The 23,314-nt window shown below is 44.1% G+C and overlaps 9 protein-coding genes across 9 annotated transcripts; 5 read left to right on the forward strand and 4 right to left on the reverse strand. All coding sequences in view use genetic code 12, as the record gives it.

Moving 5' to 3' along the window:
• Window positions 1–2,837: 2,837 nt before the first annotated feature.
• LODBEIA_P22800 (uncharacterized protein) lies at window positions 2,838–4,190 on the forward strand (the record flags this gene model as incomplete). Its single annotated transcript, XM_066972262.1, has 1 exon — window positions 2,838–4,190. The coding sequence occupies one exon, from the start codon at window positions 2,838–2,840 to the stop codon at window positions 4,188–4,190; it is 1,353 nt and encodes a 450-aa protein (XP_066829218.1).
• A 2,428-nt stretch (window positions 4,191–6,618) lies between these two features.
• LODBEIA_P22810 (uncharacterized protein) lies at window positions 6,619–8,019 on the forward strand (the record flags this gene model as incomplete). Its single annotated transcript, XM_066972263.1, has 1 exon — window positions 6,619–8,019. The coding sequence occupies one exon, from the start codon at window positions 6,619–6,621 to the stop codon at window positions 8,017–8,019; it is 1,401 nt and encodes a 466-aa protein (XP_066829219.1).
• Window positions 8,020–8,327: 308 nt separating this feature from the next.
• On the reverse strand, window positions 8,328–11,771 carry LODBEIA_P22820 (uncharacterized protein; the record flags this gene model as incomplete). The annotated part of the gene is made up of 1 exon (XM_066972264.1): window positions 8,328–11,771. The coding sequence occupies one exon, from the start codon at window positions 11,769–11,771 to the stop codon at window positions 8,328–8,330; it is 3,444 nt and encodes a 1,147-aa protein (XP_066829220.1).
• A 1,146-nt stretch (window positions 11,772–12,917) lies between these two features.
• Window positions 12,918–14,288, reverse strand: LODBEIA_P22830 (uncharacterized protein; the record flags this gene model as incomplete). The annotated part of the gene is made up of 1 exon (XM_066972265.1): window positions 12,918–14,288. One exon carries the CDS (start codon window positions 14,286–14,288, stop codon window positions 12,918–12,920), a length of 1,371 nt encoding a protein of 456 aa, XP_066829221.1.
• A 325-nt stretch (window positions 14,289–14,613) lies between these two features.
• Window positions 14,614–16,002, forward strand: LODBEIA_P22840 (uncharacterized protein; the record flags this gene model as incomplete). Its single annotated transcript, XM_066972266.1, has 1 exon — window positions 14,614–16,002. The coding sequence occupies one exon, from the start codon at window positions 14,614–14,616 to the stop codon at window positions 16,000–16,002; it is 1,389 nt and encodes a 462-aa protein (XP_066829222.1).
• Window positions 16,003–16,824: 822 nt separating this feature from the next.
• LODBEIA_P22850 (uncharacterized protein) lies at window positions 16,825–17,604 on the forward strand (the record flags this gene model as incomplete). The annotated part of the gene is made up of 1 exon (XM_066972267.1): window positions 16,825–17,604. One exon carries the CDS (start codon window positions 16,825–16,827, stop codon window positions 17,602–17,604), a length of 780 nt encoding a protein of 259 aa, XP_066829223.1.
• A 917-nt stretch (window positions 17,605–18,521) lies between these two features.
• Window positions 18,522–19,373, forward strand: LODBEIA_P22860 (uncharacterized protein; the record flags this gene model as incomplete). Its single annotated transcript, XM_066972268.1, has 1 exon — window positions 18,522–19,373. One exon carries the CDS (start codon window positions 18,522–18,524, stop codon window positions 19,371–19,373), a length of 852 nt encoding a protein of 283 aa, XP_066829224.1.
• A 139-nt stretch (window positions 19,374–19,512) lies between these two features.
• On the reverse strand, window positions 19,513–21,261 carry LODBEIA_P22870 (uncharacterized protein; the record flags this gene model as incomplete). The annotated part of the gene is made up of 1 exon (XM_066972269.1): window positions 19,513–21,261. The coding sequence occupies one exon, from the start codon at window positions 21,259–21,261 to the stop codon at window positions 19,513–19,515; it is 1,749 nt and encodes a 582-aa protein (XP_066829225.1).
• Window positions 21,262–21,502: 241 nt separating this feature from the next.
• On the reverse strand, window positions 21,503–23,242 carry LODBEIA_P22880 (uncharacterized protein; the record flags this gene model as incomplete). The annotated part of the gene is made up of 1 exon (XM_066972270.1): window positions 21,503–23,242. The coding sequence occupies one exon, from the start codon at window positions 23,240–23,242 to the stop codon at window positions 21,503–21,505; it is 1,740 nt and encodes a 579-aa protein (XP_066829226.1).
• Between the last annotated feature and the right edge of the window lie 72 nt (window positions 23,243–23,314).

The raw sequence follows: 23,314 nt of genomic DNA on the forward strand, positions 1-23,314 counted from the left end.
CCTTTTTTTTTTTTCAAGGGATCAAAATGTGATTTGATCGCCAGCCTCATACTCAATATCTGACATTTGTACTTGACGCTAGATTGTAAGTTCAAGATTTCCATAGAGATCTATTTGATCTCGAATCCCGACATTTTTTTTTAACCCCTGTCTCTCTCTCTTTCTCTCTTTCTCTATGTGTATATGAGAGTCTGTAAGTTCGGTGTGGTAAAGCATGCCAGTGCGTTGACAAAAGATCCTGCGCAGGTCTTACTCTGGCAGGGTTCAAAATCATCTTGGCCCGGGAATTCTACCAATCAATTGCCAATCCCAAAGTGCTAAAGTGCAAAAGCGCTAGCTACTAGAGCAACGCGGGCTCATTCACGAGAGACAAGCTTATCTAAACTAATGAAAAGCCTGTTTTGTCTGGTGTATGGCGATGGGGGTCGCGTCGCGTCGCCTCGACTCGCATCCAAGCCCGAGCTTCAACCCTTCTTTACCCTTTGTTACAGAAGCAGAATTGGCAAATGAGATCTCACGGTGAAGCTAACTAGGGCAAAGGTCTTGACTATGCCAACCCTTTTTTTTTTTTTATTATTATCAGTTCTGCCTTTGAAATTTTTAGAGGATGGTACATCCTCGTACAAGCCTGTTTAGTCCCCCCTCCATTCACCAACTAGAAGACTATGCTCTGCTCTCTTACTACTACTAGAGTAGATACATATGATGCACGGGGATCATCAGTGTGTTTTGTTTAATAAGTAAAGAAAACCACAACAACCAGCTCAACAACAACAACAACAATAACCAACTCAATAACAACAGAAACAGCAACAGCAACAACAGACTATAAATATAAGAACGTGTGTCAAAAAGAAAAAAAAAAAAAGAAAAATCGCGTACGATGAAGTAGAGGCAACTTCAATGTCGCGAGCGAGCCGTGTCGTGAAAATATCCGCTTAGATTGCGACACTCGGGTTCTTGAAACTTGCCGAGGAGATATCCTGGGAGAAGCGAGGAGGGAGGCTATGTGCAGTGAGGAGAGGAACACCAACACCAACACCAAGAAGATGTTTTTCCCCTGGCGCCCCATTTGAGCGTATCACAACTTTACACCATTATCACATCACGACACAGGTCATTGGAATTATGAAGTATATCCTACTGTAAGGTCAACTGTGGATGAACTTGAGATCTGCTGCTAAACGGATGCCACCGGATCTCTCCCATGGTGCTTGACAACAAAGGGACATTGCGCGGAAAAAAAAAAAAAACTACCGGCTTTCAAAGTGCCCTGAAAGTCAAGGCATCGGAGCGTGATTTCTCTTTCAATGTACACCCACCCACCACCCACAACCGCAACGACAACCACTCACAAACACACTCTCTCCTTGGCCTCTACCTCTAAAAGACTTTGTTTCGTCTAGAGCGTTCATACAAGAGAAAAGGATGGAAAGAGGAAAAAGCTCTTGTGATTGAAAAAAAAAAAGTCACATGTAATCCAATCGAGAACCGCCTCCCCCAGTTAGACCCCCCCCCCCCGCCATTAAAGACAAAATCAAGCTTTCCAGTTCCAACTGAAGCCGTAGTTACACGTCAACTCGTGGGTGATGGTGGGGGTGGTGAAGGTTGAAGGTTGACCATCTCCACGTTTCGGCATTGGATAACGAAAAAAAAACTCTGATTATTTTCTTTTTTGGCTCCCCACGCTACATCCCCGGATTTTCAGGGCCATCGCTTAAGGGTGTGATGAATGCCTTGCAATTAACATGCTCCCCTAGAGAGAGAGAGAGGGAAACGTTCGACAGTAATGAATCTAGAAGATGGCATTGCGTGTGTTTGACGAAAAGCTTTCGTCCTCTCAACTGCTAGTGTAAAGAACAAAAAACAACAGAGAGAAATCAGAAATCAGATGGGATCTCCGGGGGAGGGGTTGGATGGCGTCTGGCTATTCCTTCTTCCCTGGGATAATTTTTTGATTTTATTTTCTTTTCTCACACTCTCTCTTATTTTGGCGGTGGTTGTTGGGGAAATAACGACCCCGATTTGTGGACCATCTCGTATAAAAAACCCCAGCTTCGATATCCAACGTCGACTCGGCAAACAAAACGCAACTGCTGTCACTTTTATACGCCCCTACGCTGTGGATTAGAAACTCGCGTACACATACACATACACTACGTTGGCTGATGTGTATGTAAAGCCTCGATTTCCAAGCGAGGATACAACCCGTAGACAAAGCCGGGCGCAAATACTTTTTTCCCTTCCACCGTCCCAGTGAGTAGTTGCCATTGTAGTTTCTGTTGCGATGAAAGGAAATCAATAAATTTTTTTTTTGTTTTTTTGCCTACCTTTCTCTTTTCGTTGCGGTTTTTTTTTATTTGTATATTTATTTATATACAACAGTTGCTTCCTTCAATTCCAGTCATTTCCCGGTTTACATCTTGCTTCAAACAAGGGGGACCATCTGAACAGAGCCGAACCAGACCCAGACCAAACCCAAATCAAACTCAATTCCAGAGTTTTAAAGAGGAATTGCCTGGACCAGCATCTGTCACACTATAGAAATATATCTATATATATATTTGCGAATCTATTTACAAACACACATTCCCGTTACCACCACCGCAACCACCCGCTTCTCTCTTCCCCGGCTGCAATCAAGACCCTCATGGTGTTGTATTCACGGACTTTACAAGCATTTTAAGATTTCACCACCTCACCAGAGTTTGAACCCCCCCCCCCCCCCCCCCCCCCCCCCGATCATTTCGTTAGACACATCAAATCTTCACTTCATTCGTTATTTCTGTACATAGAGAAAGAGAAAAAAAAAGAGAGTTTTTTTTTAAAGAAAAACCATGACATCGACAGCCTACGTCAAGAATATCCAGGAAATACCCAGTCTTAAACCGCCACAGGAAACATTTGTTGATGCACCGCAGTCGATATACGAGATTGATTTACAGGATTTGAAATTTGACTTGAGCCATGGATTGAAAAATTTCAACAATTTGCATCCGTTTCATGTCATTTACATCTTTACTTTGGTGCTCAAGTTCACCATTCGATTGCAAAACGTGCATCCGCACTTGTTGCAGAAGTTTCGCAGTCAGCAGTTGGAGAAGTTGGGTATAAACGAGGAGGAGTTGTTGCTGAGTGGCGGACTGGAGAAGAAGAAGAACAAAACAACAAAGACAAAGCAGCAGCAGAAGAAGCAAAGTACAAAAATGAGAGTGTTGTCTCCCAATGATGACGAAGAAAAAGATCACGTTGTTGTTAATGGTGATGAAGGTGAAGAAGAATTAGAAGAAGAGCAGTTGGAGTCGGATGGATCGCAGTCGATGTCTTCTTCATCTAGCGACTTGAGCAAATCAAGCGACAAGATCATGGATGAAGTCACCCCCAGCCAAGAAGAGTCCGACTTGGAAGAGTTAAAGTACAATTTTGAAGATGACGGATATTTCCCCGCCGATTCGCTGCTAACCTCAATTTTGCAAGATCCAAACATCGATGACATAAAATTTAAAAACAAGAATAACCAACTGGTGCTGCCGACGATGGAGACTCCACCCTATGTTCCCATGGAGTTTCTCCTCCGCGACACAAGTGCATCCTTGTGCTTATCTGAGCCTGAGCTTGAGCTTGAACTCGACGCAAGAACGACAGCACGATTCACTGCCGATTTGATCCATGCGCAAAAATCAAGACACCCAACTTGCAACCAACACTATCAGCACCTCCTCAAAGTGTTCACTCTCAAGCAAGTGCCGCATTGCACAATCGAGCAGTTTTTGCTCCGCATAAATCAGTATTCGCCCAAGATCTCCATCAACGCATACTTGCACTCCATCTATATGCTTTACCGAATATCCATCCTGACCGACTTGGTCCAGTTGAATGAACGCAATTGCTTTCGATTGATCATTGCCGCGTTGAGAACCTCGATTAAACTACTCGACGACGTGTATCAGAAGCAAACCGTGTTCAAAAATGTTGTTGGGTGCAATCACGCTAGCGATTTGCTCAAGATTGAACTCAGTTTTCTTTACTTGGTCAATTTCAACATGAATTTAGAGTGCGAAGATAGCATGTTGAAATCGTTCCTAAAGCGTGATTTCATCGACTTGTGCAATTTCGTCAAACTGGAGTTGGACGATGCCGAATATCGAGATTTGGTGGGAGAGAGCGAGGACGGTGATGGTCAAGCATGAAAAAAATTGGTTGAGTTTTTTGTTTTTCTTTTTTTTTTTGATTTTTTTTTTTTTTAACGAAGGCAAATGAAATGATGAAATGATGATAGAGCCAAATTAGAACTACCACTACTACTACTACTGCTACTTCTAAAACTAATAATTGACGAAATACTGACGTAGCTTTTCAGACATATATATATGTAAATTAACGAATAAAGATTGAATGAGAAATAAACATCAAAACTGAACACCTCGAAAAACGCCACTCTCGACTCCCCTTCAAAAAGGAAAGAACGAAAAAACATATAAAAAGGAAAAAAAGAAAGTGCAGCTTCTGTGGCTCGAACACAGTACCTCCAGATCTTCAGTCTGACGCTCTCCCAGGTGAGCTAAAGCTGCATAATTCTGTAGTATATTTGAGAAGGGGGGTAGGATAAAACCCACGCCGGGACTCGAACCCGGAATCCTTTGATTAGAAGTCAAAAGCGATAACCAATTTCGCCATGCAGGCTCCAGTGCTGCTTTTGGCATGCATTTTTACGAGGCGCACGCGTGTCCATGTGATGTGAGCCCCCCTCCATCATACAAACTGTAAACCACCGACTAAGCGCTAATCTGGTGCAATCAAGCACGCAATTTAGAAGCACAACTAATTAAAAAAATATGAGTTGGTGTTCATCGCTTGTTCGTACTATCCGAAAACTTCATTCTCTTCTTCTAGCGAGTGTGATTTACTTAGGTTTCACTTATCAAGTTCTAACCGGGGCGGGACACTAAGCGCTCTTTAGCGGCTTTTGGCAAGATGTGCGCGCAATTCAAGTTAGCTTTCTGAACAATCTTGGCCCTATTGAGTTTACCATTTTTTTTTTCTTTTTTATCTCCTGCGCAAGTTGATTTACGTGCGGCTCGCGGTTGAGACAAACGCTAATGGTTGTGCACGTGACTCCTCTATTGAAACCAACAATCAGCTCAAACTAGCGCCCAAGCCTGAATGTTGGTGTCACAGGCTCAAATGTTATTCTAGAGTTGTCGCCAGATGTATGCTGGATTATTATGCTGGATTATTTTTTCAAACTCAGTCGTCTTTTTCTAGAAATACAAGCGGGGCTATAACGATAACCTTTTCTCGTTTGGTGAGTCATCAAAAGTTTGTTCTTTTTTTTCAATGAAATTTTGCATCAAACCCCGTCAAGTGACTTGAAACCTTTTGGAATAACGTTGACATGTCCCTGAGTCCAACTGAACAGGGCATTGCAAGTTATGACTCAATTGGCTGCAAAAAAAAAAAAAAAAAAAAAAAAGAGTCGTTGGAAAGGCAAGTCTCTTACTCAGACGGCCTACGAGAGCTTGAGTGGACCCTTGCACGAGCCAGAGCCAAGTCCTGACCCACTTACAGAAACCTCCAGAAGCTCTTCAGTCATCATCATCCAATCTTGCAAGCAAGAAAAATCGAAAGTCGAGACTCGCCTCCAGTTGTTCGGGAAATCAACAGCGACACACGTGACCTGCTTTTTGTTTTTAATTTTTTCTTAACATTTCGGGAAATACACACGGGCTAAGTTAATTCAACCTCAGCATGATGGCGGTCAATTGTAAACTGCCCACGGCCTCAAAAAAACCGGTCGGCTTCTAGATGGCACCATGCCGTTTCTCGAACTTGGTTTCTGGCAAACGTGAAGCCAAACCAAGTGCGCTCTCTTCCAACCTCTCTTTCCATCACCCCACATGTGTCAAAAAACATAAAGATAAACACAAAGTTGGGCAGGGCAAGATAAGCTCGTAAACCGGCTACACCAACACCACAAACTCTCGCCTTCCTTCCCCTGGCCCTTAAACGTCCGTCCCCATGGAACAGATTACTCACGGTCGCGGTCATACAGCAGATGGAGGACGTTTGCGCGTCATCCACTTTCGCAAGTTCTGTTTCCAATGGACACTCTCGTACTCCAACTGCACTTGAAGGCTTTTTTTTTATATGATGGGAATCGCACTTTTATCGCTGCAGAATGACACAAAACGTGCCCCCCTCTCTCCCCACTATCGCTAGGGGGGGGGGGGAGCCGAGAGCACGGGGAGAGCACGGGGGGTTGTAGTTTCAGTGGTTGCTGTTGTTGTTGTTGTTAGAGAGACGGGACCATCTTTCATTCCAATTACACGTCATAGTCGTCATCTAACCACTGGTAATTGTTTTCGGCCATTCTCACATCATAACAACTACACATACAAACTGTTGCTACTACTACCACCACTGCTATTTATATGTATATCCGTATATATAGGTTGACTCATTGCCCATACATCTATTGATACTGAAAGTCACCCGGCCACTCAACTATACTACTGAGACAAATACAAAATTACCCCACGATCTAACAGTTGTTTCAAGTTTCAACCCTTTTTTAATTTTTTTATGCTACACGCAAGGATACACCTCAAGTCCAAATCCATGGCCACCAACAGCTCGACACCTCCAGCAGGCACACGATACATGCACAAGTCGCAGACGCGGTCCCGCCACGCCATCCTAATACCGATGCCCTTGAACACGTTGCTCCATTCCGATAAGCATCTCAAGTACCATTTCCACAGCATTGGGGGCGACTTTATCCGGCTTTCGTCCTACCGCAGGTTCAAACAGTTGTTCCAGCTAGGCGGCGGATCCCTAATCAAGGCCATTGTGTTTGACTTGTCGACTTTTCTCAAGCAGGAGTTGAACGATGAAAAGAGCGGTGTTCATTCGCAGTTGAAGAACTACTTAACGAGCAATAACACCATATTGCAAACGCGTGAGCGCGAGTGGTGCTTGTGCGATCACCAGTTTGGATTGCGCAACTGGCTCTATATCATCTTTGGCTATATGTTGCAGAACTACAAAGAGGAGGAAGTGGGGCAGTGTCTCGATGATATCATCAAGGTTTATTTGAATGCCAGAAAGAACCGCATGTCCCCCGATGACGTCAAGATCATCCGCGACGAGCGAGATAACTATACCTTGGCCCAGTTCCAGCTGTACATTGACAAGGTTGAAATCCGAGAGGATTTGCTCTTTGGCGATAATCACGAGAATCAATGGGTCTCGTTCTCCGAAGCTAACAATCAGAGAATCTACTTGCCTCCCTTGCCACGATTGCACGATCACGAGCTATTAGTCAAGGCATTGATGCATAAGGAGTATTATCGATTATTGTTGGACTCGAATCATGAGTTTGCGCGCGCGATGCAGGCTCAGAATTACGACTTGTCCTTTGGCGAGTACGGGTTGATTAGAAAAGAGCTTTCATTTCTAGACGGCTTGGGCGATTTCTTTCTAGCTCAAGAGACATCGCGTGTGATTTACGACTTATGCATCAACAACAACAACAACAACAACAATAATAACAGTGGTGATGATAGCGATTGCATGTCCAGGACAAGTTCATCCGATTCTGCTAAAAACGTCAATTCCACCATCTACAACTTGCTCAAGATGATCCTCGCGACCAACACCTTGATGTCAAAGTTGACCAAATGCTACAATCTACACCAAGGCATCGACGACGCGATAATCAACCAACGCGTAGCGGACGAGTACTTGACATTCACACTCAAGGGCGAATTAAGAGACGATAAGGACGTCAATGAGGCGAGAATATACGAAGAGGAGTTCTTGGGCGATTTCTTTGAAAGCTATATGGCGGCTCTACTAATTGAGCAGCCGAAAGTCGCCAAGAGTTTCATTCGACTGATTTATACGCGATTGTTGCATGTCATAACGGAGACTTTGCCCCCGGATGTCACGTATCAGCATTGGACTACTACCATCTTGGGAAGAAACATATATTGCAAAAAGGACGAAGCGGTGATTTGAAATGGGGATAGAGGCCTGGAGTCTTTTGTTTGTTTTATAAGAAAGTATTTGACGTAGTTAGCTAGTACTAGTATTTAATTTTTTTTTCAATTCATATCCAGTATCCAACACCTTCAAAAAACCAGCAAGCCCAGCTAAAGGTTGCTTCAATGGCCTCATTAAAAATAACAAGTTGAACTAGATTCAATTCTTTTTTTCTTTTCTTTTTTTTTTTTTTTTTGATCAATAATACAGAAGTTTCATATTTTCAATCTCGCTATATAGACATTGGAAATGAATGAATAATTGAGGTTACGTTTTACTCAACTTCAAAATTTGGTCATTTGCGTAAACAAATTACTCTTGGTTTTACTCTTCTTTTGAACTTTTCGGCCCTTGATGCTTAAAAATGGGCCCTTCATGGCATCGTCGTCGCTAGACTCGGAATTTGAAGAAGAAGAAGAAGATGATGATGAAAAAGATTCAGAAGATTCCTCCTCTTCATCCTCCTCCTCTTTGTTTCCCTTATTTTCCTTACTGGCATCGCCATTTACTGCCACTTTACCCGTTTTCTGCGTCTTGCCGTCACTATCGGCATCCTTAACCTCGGGAACTCCCCTCAGCTCCAAATCTAGTAACAGTGGAAGGGCAATCGAAGGCATGGAAGTCTTGGGAGGCCCATCGACTTTGGTTTCAAAAGACCCTGCGGTGTGGGGATCTGCACTGGGTTGGCTTGATCCATGGGAATGGGAATGTGCTGTTTTTGCATCCTTTTGCGATGATGACGGTGTTGACGATGGTGTTGGCGGTTTAGCTGCTGACGATTGCAAGCTAGTGTCAGCTGAAACTTCAGCTAAAGGTTTTGGCTCTTGTGTCATCGACAGCGGCAATACAGCAGCAGCAGGTTTCGGTTTCAGTTTCACTTTCTCAGGCTCCGACGCAACTAAACGTGAATACACTCTTTCTTCACCTTCCAGTCCACCCAGTGAACTCTCGCTCGAGCTCGAGAGCTCATCATCACCACCACTGGCATAGTTTCTTTCCAGATCCGGGTGAGTTCTCACATTAAGCACCGGTTCCGTGGTTGCATTCGCCAACCTTGATTCGAATTGAATTGCCTCGGAATTAAGTGGAGCTCCATTGGTTTTGGGCATTGGTTGTTTCCCGCCCGCGGCTTCGTCAACACGATCTTCCCCATGCGATATTGCTGGTTTAGCAAAACTCTTGAAAAAAAAGTTGCCCATGGTTTTCTTGGAACTAGTGGGGGTAGTTGCTGTGATAAGATTGGAAACGGACATATTGTTGTTTCTAATCTCCTGGGGACTTTTCCATGATAACTTGTTTGACAAGTCCTGAGTGGATCCCTTCTTTTGGGCGGGGGTACCTGAGTTGCTGTGATTGTCTGGGGCTTCCCCGTTATTCTTGGTCTCATTAGCCTGGTTAGTGCTTGAAATTTTGGGCGAGCTGTTGCCAGCTGTCGTTTGTGCAGTTGTTTTTGGCACAGGCAAAGATGGAGAGGTGCTCTTGGCAGGAGACGGTGGTGCATTTGCAGCAGGTTTAGCAGGTCTCGACCGTGATGTTGAGGGGCTGGTCTCATTGCGTATTGATTGTAAACTTTCTTTACCATCAAAAGAGCTATTTTCTTTTTCTGCCGCCTTCTTGTCATCCTCATCCTCATTTTGATTTCCATTCTCCTTTACATCTTTATTCTCGTTCTCATTTTTATCTTCATTTTTGCTCCCATTTTCATTCTCATTTTCATTCTCATTTTCATTTTCATTCTCATTCTCATTTTCATTCTCATTTTCCTTTTCACTTTCACTCTCATCTTCACTTTCACTCTCACTCGAATCGTCCCCACTGGAGATTTCAATCACTTCGCCTACCAGGGGACTAGTGCTGGGACTCTTTGGAGCTGCTCTGGTCCGAGACGATGCAGGAGTTGCCCTTTTCCCCCAACGCCCTATCCAAGCTCTAGTGTTTGCAACTGGCGCATCTTGAGACTTTTTGGGAGTCGAAAACGTTCCATTTCGGGCCGTGGGTTTTGCCTTGCCTCGAGTAGCTCCACCTCTATTCTCTTCTGTTTTTAATTTTCTTTTTCTTGTTTTTGTTGTTGTTGTTGTTGCTGCGGCTTTTTTATCTTCCCCATCTTGGTCACCTTTCTCGGTCAATTTCATCTGGAAATCGATGCCCGTCTCGACATAAATATCGCTTTTATAAGGTCCGATTGCAAACAGAGCGGGAACCTCTGCAAATCCATGGTCAGTTTTCAAATTCTGTAGTTCACTTGCCATGTTGCGCAAATTGATGTAAAGATTCTCGAGAAGGTTCATTGGTCTTTGAGGCTCAAGATTGACTTTTGGAGAAGTAGTAGTCGACACGTCCATGACGCTTGTGGTTGCGTTTGTGGATGCTCTTGCGGTTTCACTTTCGCTTCCGCTCTCAGGCTTTTTTGAAGTTTGTTTTAAACGTCTGTGGGGTTTCTTCCCGTTAGACTTTGCTGCTGAAGCAGCAGGTGTTGGTGTTTGTTGAAGTGGGTTAGAAGGCGATCCTGTAGATGTAATATTGGCCGATACATTGGGTTGAATCTTCTTTTTCAGATCATTGGATTTAGACACGGTTTCCAACTTGTCGGTTGTCTTGGTGGCATTTCTCTTGCCCTTTGCGAAATTGACACTGGGGTGGCCCTCATTAGTGTCGATTTCCAAGGATTTTATCAACGCGTCTCCTTGTCTACCTTTATCAGACAGATCAAACATATCTAGAATGACTCTTTTAGATATTTTCTCTTGCCCAATCGGCTTAGCAGGGGTGGCTTTGATAGGGTCAGGTTGCCCTGCATTTGGTTTTCCAATTGCATCCTCATCTTCCGACGAAGATGAGATAGCCAATGGGCCACGCTGATTTCGTTTTTTTTGTTTTTGTTTTGGTTCTTGCTCCTGTTCTTGTTCTTGTTCTTCTTCTTGCTCTTGTTTTTCTTCTTGCTCTTGCTCTTGTTCCAGTTCCAGTTCCAGTTCTTGTTCTTGTTCCTGTTCTTGTTCCTGTTCTTGTTCCTGTTCTTGTTCCTGTTCTTGTTCTTGTTCTTGTTCTTGTTCTTGTTCTTGTTCTTGTTCTTGTTCTTGTTCTTGTTCTTGTTCTTGTTCTTGTTCTTGTTCTTGTTCTTGTTCTTGTTTTTCTTCTTCTTGCATGTTCACGCCAAAACTATGGTCAAAAGTGGCAGACTCGGCCGTGGGTGGCTGTGAGAGCATGCCACTGGTGACCCTTTCTCCTCGCACACTCGAGGGAGACTCATTGGAACGCTTCTTGGGAATCTTGTAAAGGGGCTCGGCTGGCGGTGGAGGAGGCGCTAGTTGCACCGGCGATGAAGTGAAACGCGATGGCGTCTGCATGGGATTCCGTCCATGTCCATCTTCACCTGGAGAATGCATTTTTTCATAAGCTCTTTTGATGCCGACGTTGGCACTTGCAGTCTGCTTGAAACTCCCCAGCACGGTGACCCGCACAACATCATCTTTTTCAAAAATGTCCAGAATCTGGTAATCTATATCCACCTCGCAGAGGTTCTTGTCGTGGAAATTGAGAATCTCAATGGGCGTCTCTTGAGGGTAAAGCTTGGCAAACTTGTGCTGGATCTCGCTGATCAAGCTCTCAACCGTGTTGTCTGCATTGGCCACGAGAACGAATTTCTTGGAGACCAAGGTGTTGATTTCTTCGGTGGGCAATGGACTGATCTCCAACGGAATCACCAACACTTGAAGCCTAAGACCTACCATTTTGGTTTCCTTTTTCATCAACTGTACACCCCTCGTCCGTGAACTTTCAAAACTTGAACTTGTTGGCGGTCAAAAATGGTGGTGCTTGAAAAAGCTGTAAAAGCAACAGCAGAAGTAAAAGAAAAAACAATAGAAAACAAGCACAGGAAAAAAAATTATTCACGGGTGGGAGATCTCTGGTGACGAGTAACTCTGGTGAGTATTCTTTTTTTTTCCGCCTCTTCTACTCTGGCAAAATTGTAGGGGCCGCAGGTATTAAAGTGGAAAATAGATCGACTTGTTTCTTATATATGTCCATGACACGGGCAAGTTGATGTTGACGAACCAATGGCAACGTCAAGAGCCCTCCTCCCACCTCCCTTTTTTTTTAGTCCAAGTGATTGTAACTTGTAGAGCGTGTGAATAAAGAAAAGGGGGTGGGGGAGAGCGCGTCGCGGTAGGCGGGAGAGCGAATTTGGGTAGTGAGTGTTCCATGTTTCCAATTAGGATTCGATTTTTCTTTGGTTTCCTCTGCCAAACTCTGTAGGAGTTAAAATAGCTCGTTATACACTTGAGAGACTCCACGAGAACAACAACAACAACAATGGATACTTACAGCCTGTTAAGTCTTGCTGGTTATCATCTGGTGGTTAGAACAACCAGAGAATCTAAGACGCAGAGAGAGAGATTACCATCAGTCGGTGCTATTAGAAACAGAAAAAACCAACAGCCTGGAAAGCTTTAAAATAGGTCGCGTGCACGTGCACTCCACTGCAGTCAGTTCAACTATGAATTGAATTGAAAGTGTTGTCCTAGTGAATGCTCTAACTCTACTGCTGCTGCTGTATTGTAGCGTGTCTCTCTTAACCGGAGCTCTTGCAGTTGGAGCCACCCCCTCGCGTATTAATACACTGGTGGATGACGCCTGGTAGCAAAGCATACTAGCAACAATTTCCGTGTTTAAAACTGCATCTAGTATTAGCTGGTTATGCGTTAGTTAACACACTAGAGTCTATAAAGTAAGCATTGTTATACCACCATCACTGTTCAAGCTGTAATGGTTAGGTTTGTTGTTCAGATTTAGCAAGTCAACTAAACAACAACAGCAGCAAAAAAAAAAAAGAAAAACATCCAAATAGATATTGGGCCGCTCCCTCACCGATTTCGTCACTCTAACGAGTGCATCAATTGTTTAGCCTTGAGAGCCAACGTCTGTCTCCGAAGCAAAAGCTCTTCAACCTCCATTGTCTGATCGTCGTCACCAATTTCAGCAATTTCGTCCATATCAATTGCATCAGCAAACGGTTCCCAACTGACAATCTCTCCATCAACAGTACCACAGATGTACTTCCCCGTAAAGCAGCCCCGATTAACCATCGAACTTACTCTCGCACTGGACTTGGTGTTTCTTCTAGCTAGCCGGTTCACTAGCTTGCCATCAATAGCACGGAACACGAGAATCTCGCCACTTTCAGATGGGAACAATAGATAGTTGAAACTGGTTTCTTGTTTGGGGTTAAGCAACATTGGTATCGTTTGCGGGTACTTGTTGCGAGTCAAGGCACCGAAATTGACGAGTTTGTTCCGCGGTGGATAGGTCGAATTCATCATGTCCCATGCTCTGATCTTGTCATCGTTGCCTGTTGTATACAAGATTGTCCCCAGTTCATCCCAAACCAATCCATTGACGGGCGCCAGGTGCGCTTTAACCGAGGATTGAATCAAGGGCGCCGATGCCGATCCACCAGCAATAGTGGCATTGGTCGTCAACATATCCAAGCGACAAAGCAAACTTTCACTTCTTCTAATATCCCAAATTCGAACTTCTCCGTCATAACCACCGGTGGCCAAGAGATTCTCGTTAATGGGATGCCACTTTACCACAAGCGTCTTGTTCTTGTGCCCTTTCAACGTGTGGGCACTAGATGTAGATTTCATATCCAATATTCGTACAAACGGTTGATCACTAGCAGTAGCAATGAGCGATTTCCTGCCATTGACGTCGATGGAATAAACCCGGTTATTGACATTGAAGTTGTGCACCGGCATTAGTTCATTAGTATCCCATATTTTCACAGTGTGATCAAATGATGAGGTAACAAACATCCCCGTGTCAAATGGCCACCACTGGATTGTTGACACTCCAAATTGATGCTGCAGTCTCTTGGGAATCGTGGCTACAGCTCGAAACACCGAGATTGGATTGTCATAATCAAACAAGTCGAATTTCAGCGGGTGGTGGCGGAAACTTTGTTTGCTAAAATTGGCATCGACTTGATTCTCCACACGAACCACGTCTTGTTCGTTTAAATCCCAAAGCTTAATGCTGGAATCGGCACATCCGCTTAGCAAAAACCTATTTTCGTGTTTCTCCAACGAAAGGGAGTTGACCAGTGCCCCATTGTGGCAATTTCTAGGAAAGACGTTGTATTTTGCAGTTTGGGCTAGTTGACGGTGGTAGTAGTTATCCACAATGTGACGGTGGAATTGAAGTGGAGAAATGTCACCTAGCTTCCTTTCTAGTAGCAAAGATTGCATATCATCTTTAGAAAAAAAAACAAACAGTATCAACCTCTGTTGGTATCTTGCCAGCGCGTCCTTCTTCTTCTACGATAGCAATGTCAGCCCCGAACCGTGGGGTGATGAGATACTGAATGGAAATATACTGGCTACTGGCGACGGCCTGTACATAGATAAATTCGCACACTACATACACATCAAAAAATACACGATCAAATTTCATCGGCCAACGAACACGAAAAATATTTTTCAGTTTGTATGAGTACCATCGATTAGACCAACCAAGTCAAAGACACATTATCCACCGTTTTTTTTTTTTTTGGAAGATTCAAAACAAGTCAAAATGTTGGATATCAACGCATTTATAGAGGAAAAAGGAGGAGATCCCGAAAAGATCAGAGTCTCTCAGAAAAAGAGAGGCGCATCAGTAGAACTAGTAGATGAAATCATCAAGATTTATAAAGAGTGGGTCAAGATTAGATTTGAACTAGATGAACAAAACAAGAAACTCAACGCCGTTCAAAAGGAAATCGGCCAGAGATTCAAAGCCAAGCAAGACGCTGCTGACTTGATCAAGACCAAGGACCAGTTAACTCAGGAGAAAAAGGACATTATTGAACAAGAAGCTGCTAAAGACCAGGAATTACGGGCCAAGGTCAACACTGTTGGAAATATTGTCCATGAAAGCGTGGTTGACTCAATGGATGAAGCCAACAACGACTTGATCAAAACCTGGGCTCCAAAGGGGTACGACACCCCTCAACAACTTGCTGCTGCCACCGGAGCACCAGCATCATTATCACATCACGAAGTCTTGTTGCGTTTAGATGGATACGACCCCGAGAGAGGAGTAAGAATCGTGGGCCACCGAGGCTATTTCTTGAGGAACTATGGTGTGTTTTTGAACCAGGCCTTGATCAATTACGGTCTTTCGTTTTTGGCTGGTAAAGGCTATGTTCCATTGCAAGCACCCGTGATGATGAACAAGGAAGTCATGGCTAAAACGGCACAATTGTCGCAATTTGACGAGGAGTTGTACAAAGTCATTGACGGCGAGGATGAGAAATACCTTATAGCGACATCTGAACAACCAATTAGTGCCTACCACGCGGGAGAATGGTTTGAAAGCCCTCAAGAACAGTTGCCCATTAGATATGCTGGTTATTCTTCATGTTTCAGAAGAGAAGCTGGCTCACACGGGAAAGACGCTTGGGGTATTTTCAGAGTTCACGCTTTTGAGAAAATAGAACAGTTTGTGTTGACGGAACCAGACAAGTCATGGCAAGAGTTTGATAGAATGATTGGCGCTTCAGAAGAGTTTTACCAATCGTTGGGTTTACCATACCGCGTCGTTGGTATAGTTTCCGGTGAGTTGAATAATGCTGCAGCCAAGAAGTTCGACTTGGAAGCTTGGTTCCCCTTCCAACAAGAATATAAGGAATTGGTTTCATGTTCCAATTGTACCGATTACCAATCGAGAAACTTGGAAATTAGATGTGGTATTAAGCAACAAAACCAAACGGAAAAGAAATACGTCCACTGTCTCAACTCAACCTTGAGTGCCACCGAGAGAACCATTTGTTGTATTTTGGAAAACTACCAAAAGGAAGATGGGTTGGTGGTTCCAGAGGTGTTGAGGAAATACATCCCAGGAGAGCCAGAATTCATTCCATTCATCAAGGACTTGCCAAAGAACTCAACTTCTCAAAAGAAAGCTAAAGCAAAGAACTAACTAACTAACTAACTAAATACATAAATAAAGAGCTTTTGCAAATATATATATACATATACAGTTTCCCAGGGTGAAATTAAGAGTAATTCTCTCCGCTTAACATTTAAATATGTGTTTTTTTCTCAATCGAGCACAGATCAGATCCATAATCTGAGATGATACTCGCTATTTGCAAAAAATTGAGAAAAAAAAAAGGAGGTAAATGCAGTCTACCTTGTCGAGACTGTCCAAAGTGGGTGCAAGATCTTGGAAAAAAAAGAATGTTTTCGATGGCCTTGATGGGACTAGTGCCAACTGGGGAGTATCGCAGGGTTAATCTCAATGTGGAACCAAACTCGGATTTTTCTTTCCTTTTTTAATTCCAACTCGGCCGATGTTTTCGGGGTAATCACACTCTGTCATGGATTCTTTCACCGAAAATAGAAGACCCGGTACCTTGAAATGAACCAAACAGGGCAGCGTGGCGAAATACACAATAGAAATGCATTGGGTTGATGTCATTTCATGAAATTGCGCAATTACCCAATTGGGGTTTATCTCCTAAACGCTAGACAATAAAAAAGTACTTAGCCGTTAAGCGCATGGCAAGGCATTTGCTGCGCGACCAAACTGTGGTTGGGGATAGGGGATGAGGATGGGGAATGGGAGGAGGGGGGTGTGTTGAAAGAAAGAGAGTGTCAAAGCTGGGTTTCCAATAGAAATATAAATAGGCTCCAATTGAACTTGCTTCCTACTTGATTTATTCATTCATTCATCAGAAACATAAACTCACACATATTACATTCAACTGTCAAGTTTTCTTCTTTTTTTTACAAACAGCAAATGTCTGCATCATCTTTCTTAGCTCCACAACATCAAATCAAAGGCCAGACCGCGATCATCACCGGTGGTACTAAAAACTTGGGTGGTGCCGTTGCCAAAGAATTGGCCAGATTAGAAGCCAATTTGTTTCTCCACTATCGATCCGATCCGCAGCAAGCCAAGTCGTTCCAACAAGAAATCATCAAGGAATTTCCGCAAGTTAAAGTTGAAATTTACCAAGCTGACTTTAAAGTTGCTGATGATGTAGCTAAATTCTTCCAAGCGGGCAAGGCAGCATTTCCGCAAGGTATCGATATTGCCGTCAACAATATCGGCCAAGTCATCAAAAAGGAAATAACCCAATTCACCGAGGAGGAATTCGAGTCCTTAGACTTGAACAACAACAAAGTGGCGTTCTTTTTCATCAAGGAAGCAGGCTTGAACTTAAACGATAACGGCAGAATTGTCACTTTGACCACGTCGTTGTTGGCTGCTTACACTGAATATTACGGTGGGTACCAAGGAACCAAGGCTGGAGTCGAGTTTTATTCCAAGGCTGCCTCAAAAGAGTTGCTCAGCAGAGGCATAACTTCCAACACCGTTTCTCCGGGACCAATGGAGACTTCGTTTTTGATCAACTCGGAAAAAAAGGAGGCTCTTGAATTCTACAAGACTGTTGCGTTGCACCAGAGATTGACTCAGGTCTCGGACATTGTTCCAATTATCCGATTCTTGGTCACCGAAGGTACGTGGATCACGGGCCAAAACATCTTTGCCTCGGGTGGTTTCACTGCTCGTTAATATTGAGTTCGAGATTATAGTTTTAAATTTTGGTTTCTTTTCATTGGAAGACTCCTGTAGCTGTTCTTTGTGGCATGAAACCACCTTTTCTTTTTCCTGCAGCTGGTGTATTTTCCACCATCTTGCGTTTCTATTCCAAAACGTGCATGTCACTTTCTCTGTATTCTTTTGTCAACCATTTGGGCCACAGTTGATCCACTTCGACTCTTTTTTTTTTGGAACAAGCAGTTCGTCGTACATTCGTCCAACTATAACCTAAAAGCCTTGTGATGATGCTCATTTTCTGGAACCATTTTGATTAAACTCAGCTTCTTTTGAGTTTGACTGCAAAATCAAAACCTTGTGACATACGTAGAGAGTATGAAGTGGCTGCAACAGATGTTGCAAAATCTCAGCTGGTAGCACTTAAGAGGCAGTGAAAACGAGGTAGGAAGTTGTTATTTTTGCATACAAGCAGGATTAGCAATCCGGCACGTGAATTAGGTGTGAGGGCGAATCTTTCTTTGAATAGCTCGTGAAGCCAACCATCAAAGATCTAAAATGATCAGCTATGTTCAAAACAGATATCATTGTAAAAGGCATTCAATATTGAATCAACTTAGTATGGAGCATTTGCATCATTACCTAACAAAGTTTACAGATAATCTTCCAAACTGTGAGGCCTCCATCCCCCCATTGCCCACCCCCTAAAAGAGAAAAAAATCCCCCCCCCCCGTCGAAACGAGGATCTCGACTGTTCGTGATCGCGAGTCGGCTCATCGCACCAGTCGTTTCTCCCCACCCACCCAATCAACCAACCAACCATTCCATCCACAGTTCTACCCGATCATATGGAAACAACGACCCCGTGAACAATCTACGTCCTGTCAAACCATTCCACTATTACCATAAATAACTTGAAAAAAAAAATCCATGCAATGAGTGATTTCGACTTGCTGTTCCTACAGGGTTTACCGACGCATTTGCCGAATCAAGAACCAACAGCACAACCACAACAAGAAGAGATTAAAGTCGATGTTCTGCTGCGACGACACCAAGATGCATCTGATTGCGATTTCAGCAATCACGAACAAGCTGGCAAAGAAAACAAAGCGGGCGGAGCAGGATCAGGGGAAGCAGGCCATGCTCCAAAAACCAAGAAGAAAGCCGTGCGAATACCCGGCACGAACATCACGTTGGAAACCGACGAAGATATCGCGAGATGGATAGCGGAACGGAAGAAGAACTGGCCCTCGTCAGCTAATATCCAGCGCAAGAAGGAGGTTCTAGAAGCACGAAAAATGAAAATGCCGAAACTGGAGAAGCCGGCGGAGAGAGAGCGGGGCACGCAGCAGACAAAGCGACCAGCTGACGATGGCGATGGTGATGGCGATGGTGCTGGCGCTGACGCAAACGGCGAGACTCAACCGCAGCTGAAACGAAGCAAGAACATATGTCGGTTCTACATGCAATATGGCAAGTGTAAATTTGGCGACAAGTGCAAAAATGTCCACGAAAAGCCCGCAGATGACCCCAACCCCATCGCGGGGGCACAACAGAAATATAGCACGACGCATTCACGAAGGTTTATTAATGGTGTCAATGTGCTTATACCAAAACTCTACTCGAACCGAACGGAAAACACCCCTTCTGCAAAGTCGTCGCTATTCAAGCACATGATTTCACACGATCAGATGGTGCACGAAAACACAATTGTGATTGATTTTGTCCGATACCTAGAGGAAAAAGGGTTGATTGATCATGAAGTCATGATGAAAAGATTGCAATAGGAAGTTAAGTTTACGTATAATGTTTTTGCAAAACTGTCTATAAATACTATCCGCCTTCAAAAAAGTTCCCTTCTTGTACCTATAACCTTTAATATATCTGTAAAATTGTCCACTTTTTTTGGGGCACTTTTTTTTTTTTTCAGTACATGTCCCCACCGTACTTTTTAGTTGCATCAAGCAAGATTGAACACTGTTTCCCAATCTCGGCTAGTTTACTTATAATGATCTCATTGCCCTTTCCAAAGCCATAAATGGAATACGACAAGCCAACTTTTTCACAAAAGTCAATCACAAACGGCTGCACTTGTCTCAAGTTATGGCGCGGCAAGCGTGGGAACAAGTGGTGGATGGCTTGAAATTGCAAGCCACCGTGCAAGAAATCCAACCATTCAGGACAGTCGACATCCATCGTGGTTCTGATCTGTCTTGATGGGAACGATTCGCTTACTCCCAAGTCTGCCGTCGACATTGCAAAGTGGGACAAGGTGATTTGCACGTGCACCAACATCGTGGCAAAGTGGCTCACCAAGACATAGTTGAATCTGTTCCATCCACCATCTATCGATTTGCAGACGAGCAAGTAGAAAAACCAGTAAAAAAAGAAACTCAATCCTGCAATCTCAAAGTATCTAAACCACGCTGCCCGGCCTTTCATGGGGCCCTCGCCCCCGAGTAGATACGTCCAGGACAATCTGTACAAGTTGAATCTGCCAAAGCACAAGATTGGATAGTACATGTAGTGCTGGATGGGGATCAATTTTTTGGCAAAGCTGTCAAACCACAAGACCTTGTCGTAGTACGTGGAGTAAACGTCGCCAAATAAACGCACACTAACGGCAAAGAAGGGCAAGTGCTGAATGTCTGGGTCATGCACGGGGTCGTTGGTGATTAAATGATGCACGTTGTGGTTTCTCTTCCACCACCCTAAACTCAAACCGCCAAACCAATCGGCAATGATCATCCCAAATATATTGTCGATTTGGTAGTTGTGAGTAATTGAAACGTGGCCCGCGTCATGGGCAATAAACGTGCCTTGATGCCACGCCATACCCATGAAAAACGCACTCGTGATGAACCACCGCAACTTGAGAAACGAAAGCGAGTACAAGAGTAGCGAGCCAATCTTGACGAGTTCTCGAACATAGGCCCAGTAGTTGCACTGATAAAAGCCATTTTTAGATATAAGATTGTGTAGTTCGACGTACTCGTCCCTTAGCTTCTGCTGCGTAGCGTAGTCTAGCGAAGGTATCAGCATCATGTCCCGCTGCGAGAGTGTATTGTCATAATCCATCATCAATAGCTTGGGATCGACAATAGTGGATTTGCATTCTGCAAGGGGAAACAACGCATTCATATTACTGTCCCTGGGAATGACATTTTGAGGGACCACGGGGCTCACTTTTTTCCTGATGTGTTGCTGCACAGGCGTCGTTTCTGGCACCTCTTCCAAGATAGAGCTGGTCGTGGAAAGCAACTCCGCGTCCGAGTTGCTTCCGCTCTCCAAGGACGATGACGACAGCGAGGAATCAACATCAAGCTTATCGTCCAAGCTGCCGATTCCCTTTGTCGAGCTCTTCTTGCTGTAAACTGCGCCTTGAATTGGTGGTAAAAGATTCTCCCAGCTGTAGTTGATTTCGCCAATTTTCCATTTTTTGAAAGACGCTATCGTTTCTTCGTCGTGGTAGGCATTCATCTCATCCGTGGCATCACGGCCTATCATGTGCAAAACGGCAGTGTCCCCACCTGGATGGAAAGGTAGCCACGCGGTTAGATTGAGCACAGCCTGATCATAGATCACAATCACTTTACCGTCGGCTATGAGGTCCGTGATACAGCCTCTAGAAAGGATCTTCTTGCTCTTTACCTGCTGCTTCTGCTTGCTGGCCATACCCTGTGTACGAGTAGGGGGTTGTGGTGGTCGTAGTAGGTACAATCAGTCAAGACCTGTTTCAACGAGTGTTGGAGCTAATCAACTGCCTCATAGTACTGTTACTGTTTCGCAGCCCAAAAGGTAAAAAAAAAAAAGTCTGCTGATTGTTTGGAAAATAGATAATGAGCACGAGCACTATAACTCGAGCCAGAACCAAGACCCTCCCTTGTAAAGTATATATTTAAAGCGTCTTCTACTTCTAGTAACATCTATTTAACAAGTCAAATGCTATTGGTATGAATACAGGTACCAAGTAATTGTCGTTGATATTTGCCACTCCCTCTAATACTCCGCCCAATATGAGCGAAACAAACGCGTTTTCCCAATTTGCAATCGGGACGTATTTCGGGTTGTTGCTGTTGATGTGCTCTACTGCATTGAATGCAAGCAAGCAGCTTATAATGAACGCCGCGGTGCCCTGGACCGACTTTTCACTGCCCTTCCACTTGAGAGAGCCAAACCGCTGGCCAATGATCGATGCTAGAGTATCTCCCACTCCAAGACTAATGAGCCCCACGTATCTTATGATGGTCACCTTGTCCCTGTTGACAAGGTAGTCGTAAACCACTGGGAAAGTCACTCCAGTGAGCAAGTAGATGTACGACAAATTCAATGTTCCACTTGAATCCTTCATGTCTTGAAACTGGGCTAGCCCCTTGGAGAGGGCCTGCCCCAAGTATGAGCTGTTATTGAGTCTTATACCTTCGACAATCAAAAACACAATGATCATTCCAAGTAAGGCTATCAATGTAAAGTCGATTTCATTGAATAGCACAGAAGGAGTAAAAGTCAACGCGAGTATCACCAAGATGTGCCAGATTTTTCTCCTCGTGTTCAAGTTGAACATGCCGGCAATGTAAAATACCAAGGGGATACTCACACTAGCTGCAATTATCCAGACTTTGAAAATGTATACTCTTTCAGGAACTTGCAAGATGTAGTCCCGCAACCAGAAAAGTGCATTTTCTCCAAGCACTAGGTTCAATTGGAAAATGGCCAAGAAGCAGAATACAGCTCCAAATGCAGCCATCGCTATCCATTCATTCAAAAACCCGTGGACTGGGTAAAGAAGGAACGATGCAACAATCAAGCTCAGGAGTAGCTTTTGGAACACAACCAAGGGCAATTCGTCCTTGACCATCACTTGGTTGAACAAGACATTGACAAGTAGCATCGAAATCAACTGAATCTCGGGCTTTCGCAAGGACTTGCTGCTGGCAGACGTGTCGCTAGAACCAGAGCCGTTGCGGTCGTTCAAGTCGTTGAGAACAAAAATGAAAAAGAACTGGGCCACTGCTAGCTGAACAAACTGGACCGTGGGGATGGTAGACTCATTGTCCTCTCTATAAATCTCGTAAAACACCACACTGGAAATCAAATTAAAAATGGGGTGCATCTTGTCCACGGTAAAGTAGTTGAGCGAGCAGTTGATCAAGAACCAGCTGGGGTCGTAGTACAACGTGTTCAACAAGGCGGGGATCAAGACGCTGTAGAAATAGTTAAAGTCTGGCGGTTTCACCTCACTGTCTTTGCTCTTGACAGCACTCAAAACAATGCAAGCGGTGATGCCCACCCAGTTGTAAAAAAGCATGGGGATCGACGTTTTCAAATGCTCGAAATTGGCCTGTTTGAGGTAGACCAACTGGACGAAAAAGCCAAACACCAATAGCTGGGCCCCCTTAAGGACACTCATGTGGAGCTCTAAAAAGTCCTGGAACTGGTACAAGTAGTTGAACGGGAACCCGGCTTCTTCTTCTTGTTGTTGAATTGGCGCCTGTGAATTTTTCACAGCCTCGGCCAATGGCCGTCTTGGCTCCTTTTCACCATTGGCAGTAGCAGCCGGGTCCACTCCCCGAAAGATGGCAGCAGTTGACCTTTCCGTTATATCATCCCCGGGAGAAGACGACTTTTGCAGTCTGCGTGTACTTCTACTCTTCATCTGCTGGCCATTTCAACTTTCCACTAGAAGAGTATATCGCTACTGCAAAAAAAACAAAAAACAGCTGTGTGT

Source organism: Lodderomyces beijingensis (assembly GCF_963989305.1).
Source record: "Lodderomyces beijingensis strain CBS 14171 genome assembly, chromosome: 3".
In the NCBI taxonomy this organism is placed as follows: Eukaryota; Fungi; Ascomycota; class Pichiomycetes; order Serinales; family Debaryomycetaceae; genus Lodderomyces; species Lodderomyces beijingensis.